This window comes from Calidris pugnax, unplaced genomic scaffold (assembly GCF_001431845.1).
Source record: "Calidris pugnax isolate Ruff unplaced genomic scaffold, ASM143184v1 scaffold24, whole genome shotgun sequence".
Taxonomy (NCBI): domain Eukaryota; kingdom Metazoa; phylum Chordata; class Aves; order Charadriiformes; family Scolopacidae; genus Calidris; species Calidris pugnax.
The window spans coordinates 24,830,749-24,838,183 of record NW_015090922.1 but is presented as its reverse complement, the minus strand read 5'-3'; the positions used below and the strand labels follow the sequence as shown (position 1 = coordinate 24,838,183).

The following is a 7,435-nucleotide window of genomic DNA, read 5'->3' as shown; positions in this document are numbered from 1 at the left end:
CCTTCGGGCCCGCTCGTCCAATCAGAGCGTACTCTTCTCTCCCCGCGGCATCCTGGGAGGTGTAGTCCAGGGGCAGCGAGCCCGCAAGGCGCGGCCGCCTCGACGAACTGCACTACCCAGAAAGCGCTACGGCGGCGACGCCCCGCGGGTGTTGTCCGTGACTGCGACGACTTGAGCGGAGTCGAAGATACGCCAATAGCGGCCAAGCTAGGGCGGGACTGGGGCCTTAGAACCAATGAGAGCGCACCGATAGGTCCGCCGGGGCGGGGTGGCAGCTGCCAATCTGCGTAGGACGGAAGAGGGGCCAGCTGTGCCGGGAGCCGTTGGTGGTGGCGGTTGGTCCTCAGGTGCGGAGAGCGGCCGGTGTGTGGGACCGCCCTGGGACTGCTCCTCCTCCTCTCGCCCGGTGCGTCGGCTGCCCGCCGCCTGCCACCGCTTCGCCCCCGGCAGAGAGGGCGGCGGTGTGGGGGAGCGCTGGGGGCGTGTGGGGGCCGCGGACGGTGTCGCTGGAAGGGCAGGCCGTAGCTTCGGGAGCGAAAAGGCGGCGCGGGGCGGGGAGGCTGTGAAGCGGTGACTTGCGTGTGCGAAGGGTGTGTCTCTCTCTCTCTCCGCAGGCCTGCGAGCCGCTGGGGCTCCGGCGGCCCCGGGATGTCTGCCGGGGTGCCCCCCGAGGCGCTGGGCCACCGACTGCTGTGCGGCGCGGAGTACGGCACCGTGCGCTACCTGGGCGCTGTGCCTCCCACGGCGGGTAAGCGGCACCCCCGGCGAGCTTACAGCTAATAGTCGGTCTCAGAATTCTCATTGTGTCTTCCTTAATTTAAAACAAACAAAAATAATGTCTAGTAGAATGTGGCGATGTAGAAATTGGGTTTTTTCCCTCATTGTTCCTGCGTAAACATGGCAACTTCTAACCTAGGTAAGTTGTTGGGGTTTTGTAGAGCTGTCAGAAGGAGCATAAGGAGTACTTTTGGTTGGAATTGGTTACAGTTTTTCTTATAGCGGGAAGATCTTAGTGCCTTCCTTTTTCCATGAGTTTTCACGAATGGCCTGGTCCCTGATGTCTTTGAGCTGGCATAGTCTGGGAAGGAGAGGGACAGACAGGCAGCAGCAGGTCAGCAGACTAGGGGCTCCTTTGGTAACATATTCAGATTCATTGGGACAAATAAGACTCAGCCCAGCTTGCTGAAAGATCAGTCCGATTGTGAGAGCGTTATATGTCACCTTTGAAAAATCGTGGTGACAGGGTGGGGAGATCGCTGATGCTTGGAAGGAGACTAACCTTGCATATGGTTGTAGAAGAGGCAAGAAGGATACCAGGGAGCTCTAGACTCATCAGCCTCACTTCAGTTCCTGGAAAGATCATATAGCATGTTCCCTTGGAGTCCATTTCCAAGCCTATGAAGGACAAGATGGTGGTTTGGAATACTTGATGCTTGTAAAGAACAAGTTGTGCTTGGCAAATCTGGTTACCTTGTGTGATGATATGACTGGAAATGTGGACAAAGGGAGAATGGGGGGTGTAGTATTCCTAGACTTTAGTGAGTCTTTTAACAGTGTCTCTGTAAAGAATTTTATTTGAGAGCTGGAGAAATACAAGCCAGGTGAATGGACTGTTAAGTGGATTGAAAGTCCACAGGTCTGTCAAGTGAGTAAGTGGTAACCCATTACTTGATATCTGGTAATGCACGAGTACTACAGAAATAAATGCTGGGGTCTGTACTGTTTAACATAATTATCAGTGTCTCAGATAATGAACAGCATTCACCCTCAACTCGCTGGTGAGACAAAAGGTAGAACTGCAATCCAGAGCAAGCTTTATGGACTTTATGGGACTAAAGATTCTAGAAGGATAAAATTCCACATGTAGTGTGAGATAAACCCGTGTATCCATACAGACCGGGAAGCACTAGCAACCCGTAGGGTCTGTTGTAAAGGACTTGAGAGTTAAGGTGGATGTTGTCATGAATATGAGCCAACAGTGCGCTCTCGTCACAAGCACGGTATGTGTTGTACTGAGTTACCTTAGGACAATGAACATGGCAAACAAATCAAAGGAAGCTGTTATCCCCCTCTGGGTACAGGGGTTCTTTATAAGGTTACACTTGAAATAATGTGTCTGGTTTGGGACCATCCCAAATCAAGAGGGATGTGGATAAACTCGAGAGGATCCAGTGGAGGGCTGCCAAGGTAGTCAAGGGCATAGACCCACATATGTGTATTGTGAATAGAGGTTGAGGGCTTTGGGCTTTTGGTTACTGTGGTAAAGAGAAGATTAAACAGTGTCTAATAGCTGCCTGCAGCTGTTTGACAGATGGTTACACAGGTGACAGACCCAAATTCTTCTTACTAGTATTAGATTATATAATAAGGGAAAATGGCCACAAACTCTGGCTGGAGATGTTCAAATTGGACAGCAGGAAAATCTTTTTCTCTACAGACATACTGCAATACTAGAATAGGCTACCCAGACAAATTGGAATCTTTCTCTTTTTAGAGATTTTCAAGATCTGGTTAGGTAAAGACTTACCTGGCTGACCTGTTTTAGTGCTGGTGATAATCTACTTTGAGAAAGAAGGTTAGGCTAGATAAATTTCAGAGGTTCTTTCCAACCATGATTTCTATGGCTTTGATGCCATGAATTTGAAAATCTACCTACCATATTTTTCAGGAATTTGGCTTGGTGTGGAGTGGGATGATCCTCAGAGAGGAAAGCATGATGGTACCTATGAAGGAACACAGTATTTTAAGTGCAGGTGAGTTAATTTGCGGTGTGACATGTCATGCATATTGACAAAACATAGTGTAGCTGTGTGCGTTTTCTTAAAGTATGTATGTGCGTTACATTTAAGTTTAAAGACTCGAGCCTTTAACATGTTTGAAATTGCGGGATACAGGACTCTAGGGTTGAGGCTAACAGCAGCAAGCTGTTGATTTCCGTGTCAGAGGATACTGCAGCAGATAAAAGTTTGTAAATTAAAAAAAATAACTGGATGAATTAATAGAAGTCATCAATGGCTTCTAAATGCTAAGGGCTGCTAGCTCAGTAAGTTCCTGAGCACTGAAGTGGTGAAGGATGACAGAGTATTTTGTGGCTCTATCATTAAAACACTTGCCCTGTTGTCATGTTTTTCCCAACCATTTTCTGTTGGCAGCTTTTGGAGGAAGGATGTGGCATTACATGGATGTTTGTTTTGACCACTGGATCACAGCCAGTCTTACGTTAATGAGATGAAATGGAGAGATTTCTAGGTCTTTTTCCACCTCCTACTTTCCAAGGCTGGTAATAACCGTAAAAGGGTGGTTTGATTACAGTTTGTTCCTAACAGTTCAAGTGCTCATTCAAGTGAAATGAATCTAATATAAATCAAATGTTGTGACAGTGAGCATTCAGAATTGATAGAAGGGGTTTGAAAACATGAAAGAAAGTGACAAACCAAGAAAACAAATTGGTTGTCTGTGGTTTTGCTTTTGTATGTTTTTTTGCTTTGGTTTTTTGGAAAATGTAAGGAGACTTTTCTCTGAAATTAATCCCTCATATTAATTATCTTGAGAAAGTTAAAGCTATCAATGTGAGGATGAGCAAATAATCTTTTTTTTTTTTTTTATTCCAACTTGCATGTAAATGAAAGTTGTAAGAATAGCTGGATGAAGTCAGTCCAAAGGCGTGTCTTGCTTAGTTTCCTGCCTCTGACATTGGCTAATAGCAGATGACTGGAGAAGTGTGAAGGAATAAGAGAAATACATTGTGACAGTTTTCCAGAGTCTCAGTAGCTTTGGCTAGTCATGATTCAAAGATTTTTCCAGAGCCATGGTGTGTTTGTACATACTCTCAATGGATGATTCAACAGAGAAAACTTGTTATGAGAATTTCTTCCAAGAGAATCATTAAAAGCATGAATATGATATGGAAGGGGTTTAGAACAGTTGCTATAAAATGTCATGTAGAAGAAAAAAAAGATTAAAATTATTATTTCTATATTGTGGAGAAAGTAGGTCTAGTTTTGTCACTGCCAAAAGGTCTGCTGAGATAAATGGAATTCCTTGATGTAGCAAAGGAGGCCGTTGTATTTCTATTGAACCCTTACAGCAGTTCAGGAGTTGTTAAAGAAGCTGCTTCATTATCAGTTAAGATCAAAGTTGTTCTCAAGCCAGCAAGTAGACCTGTTTGGTCTTGGACTAAATCAGAAGAAGAATTTATCTATTAAATAATCCAAAATTAAAAAGTAGCTATTGTGAAATCTTTTCTGGGAATACTATCCTTTACCTGTAGCCAAACAGGCAAAACCAGGAAAGGAGTAGATCACATTCAGTAGTGCAAATCAGAATTCTTAGTCTGGATCTTCTTAACACTGTGTGAGGTAGAAGCCCTACCTCATCATCAGAAAATGAGATAATAAAACAAAATCTGTTCTTTAGAAAAACAAATAAAGGGGAAAAAAATCCCACCCGTCAGGAAGGACTGGGTTTTTTCCATTGTATCTAATAATAATAATAATGCTACTAATAAAAAAGCTATACTTGAAAGAGGATAAGCACACTTAATGCAAGAAAAAAATTGAACACTACTGGATTTTTCTTAGCTAAAGAATTGGAAATTATGGTCTCAGAGCAACTGTGTCTTCTGAATGATTGTATTATCAGAAGTTGCTTCTTAAAGGCTTTGAATTTAGTTGAAGCTAGTTATATTCTGCTGTAGCAGAAATAATAAAAGTAATTGGCTGGCCATTCTGAATCTCTCTGTACAGAAGAAGCAATTGGAAAACCATCCACAACACGTTCAGAAACTTGAGTGCTTTACGTGTGTGTGTGTGTGTAATACTTATAGACGTGTATAGACTCTAGCACCATTAGTGTGCTCACAGGACATGCAATCTGAGATGGTGATCTCAATTCTTGTAAGAATCAACTTTTTGAGTGAAGGTGCATATACCCCTAAAAAATTCAAATATAGTGGTCTTTAAACATGTTGTTCTTACAATATATGTTCCTTGTACTCTGCTTTCTTCCAATCAGAGAAAGTCCTTGTGGAGACTAAGAGAATAAATAATAGTTCTAGCAGTCAGCTATCACTCACAGACATAGCTTTCTGTGTGCAGACAGGTTTGTAATTCATCTACCAATTGGGAAGATATATGCAGATGTGGGTAAAAATGGTTACCTTATTTTATCAAAAAGATGCTAAAAATAAAACAACCACCCCACAACCTAAAATGTCAGTTCTTTACTATTACTGTTTCAAGGGGGGTGTGTGGGAATTATGTTTCTTTATATAATGTATATACATACACAAAAATAAAATTTTGATTCTTTTTTTTTTTTCCCCCTCAAACCTTATCAGTAGTATCCTTTACTTACAAGCCTGCTTTGCTCCCTGAATTCTGATAAGCAGAAGCAGCTGATGGAGTAGCTAGTACTGTAAACAAATGCAACTAAAGGACATCTTAAAGTTCTTTTCAAGGTAATTTTGAAAAGAATGCTTTTTCAAAAAAAAAAAAATCTTTCAGAGGTACATTTCAAAATGAGATTATATGAGAACAGCAAAATTGACTTTGAGATTCTCATTACCAGAGAATCTTCTTTGAGTCCTTATTTGGGTAAATCAGTAGGTCTGCTTACAGCTGTATGTCGTCTTTGTAGGTTTTTGGAAATATGACCTGAACTTTCATGTTTCATGGCAGTACATTTATCTGGGTCCTATATATGTGGTGCTAATTAAACTTCTTAAGAATATGAGAACTAAAGAACAAAACAGCCATACTTCAAAATATGCTGACATCATGAGCATGTTAATCAACTCTGGATTAGCTGGAAACGGCAATGCATACTCTAGTGGCATTTTTGTGTATTTTTTTTCCTGATAATAAAGTCTTGTTTCCTAATAACAGAGGAAGCTATTATTTTAGCTGCCAGTTGCAGTAGTGTGTCATGTAATTAAAATAAACTGTCCTACAGTTCCTCAAGAGAAATGAGGAATAATCAAGCCTTAAAAGTGTTAAAATTTATGTACAGCTTTTGAAACATGAGTATGATTTCAAGTAAGTTCTTAATCCATAAACCCGTTCACACAGTGTGATGCACATGCTGCCCTGGGAGATGTGGCTTACAAGAACACACACCTCCCCTGGGAATGCAAGTGGGAGATGTGGGTGCTCCAGCTTCTGTGTCCCTGCGCTGCTTCCTCCAGTCTATTAACATGCATGCTGGTAGAAAGCACCCCTGAGGTCACCCATGTGCACTTAGATGTGGGGTGTACATGTTGCTCCCCATGATGCCTGTCCTTGCTGGGCATTGTCTTACCTCAGCATCTGACCAGGAGGCAGCTCTGTCTGGCCTGGGCAGAGATCTGCTGCTGGTGGTGTGACTTGTGATGGCATCAAACCAGGTTTTCCCTGCTGCTCTGGTACACTCTTCTGTCTCCCCACAGTTACGGATGTTCAAGCTTCTTTTATGCTTCCTGCCAAATGGGAGTCCTGCCCTCTTTAATCTAGCAGAAGAGTCGTCTTTCTCCTTAGCCCTCCTCAGTCAGTTTTGAGTATTCCATTCACACATAGTGTTTACACAGGCATTTCCATTTTAGCAGCTGGTTTTATCCTTGCCATTTTGCTGGGGGAGATGTGTGGATTCCCCAGCAGTAGGTAACATACTTCTCTGCTTACCTCTCAAGATGGGAGTTACATTCTGCTGTATTGCACTTTTAGAGTACTTTGAGTCATAATTCAAAGGAACACGTCCTGCCCCCGCTAAGGAGTATGTTTTGTTCTTCCGAGATCACTTTCCAGAGGAATCCTGATATTTGAGCAGATACTAGAACTACTGACTGTATTCAATTATAATCCATTTCTCCTGATTTGACTTTCACAGCAAGCTAGAGAAACAGAGGGAAGTATAGTGAAGCTTGTTTCTGTGCTGCTTTCTGCCTGGCAAAATTGCAATTACTTCTCAGATCTTTGTGGCCTTTTTTCTCTTTCTTTTAATAAGTTTTCTTCTGTAGGAACTTTGACTTTTGTATATTTGCATAGTCCTGAAATGCCAAGTTATCCTGGTAAAGGCATTAGGTGTTTTGAGATTTTCCTTCTTCAGTGAGTTTTATAGGTTGCATGTGGACATGTTTTTAAATTTACAGATAGCAATGTGACCAATCAAATGTTACTGTTTCCATGACGCTTATCTTCATATTAAATTATACTCGCTCTCCCTCAAGAATGACAGATTCACCTCCAGGAATATCTACTTAGAGCACACACAAACTCTTCAACTGCAGGAAGATGTCAATATAATTTTGGCATCTATGAAGAAAAAGTGAGTGCTGTTTAGCAAATGGGGAGTGCATTCCCAGGATTCCTTTTAGCCTCAGGTGGTCTTCGTTAGGAAGTTTTGCATGTGTAGTTGTACCCGTCAGAGACCTCTGCTCTCTGCGGTCAATAGAACAGTGTTG

The 7,435-nt window shown here is 42.4% G+C and overlaps 1 protein-coding gene across 4 annotated transcripts in view; it reads left to right on the top strand.

Annotated features, from left to right (window-relative positions):
* The first annotated feature begins 26 nt into the window (after positions 1–26).
* TBCE (tubulin folding cofactor E) overlaps positions 27–7,435 on the top strand; it is a 31,814-nt gene continuing 24,405 nt past the window's right edge. The window contains exons 1-3 of one of the 4 annotated variants that reach the window (XM_014950615.1): positions 27–347; positions 615–748; positions 2,669–2,753. In XM_014950615.1, coding sequence (XP_014806101.1) covers positions 649–748; positions 2,669–2,753 — 185 coding nt within the window. In that variant the 5' untranslated portion in view covers positions 27–347; positions 615–648. Of the gene's footprint in view, positions 407–614; positions 749–772; positions 917–2,668; positions 2,754–3,152; positions 3,281–7,435 lie in introns of those variants that run through there. The other 3 variants (XM_014950614.1, XM_014950618.1, XM_014950616.1) reach the window with 3 other exon arrangements.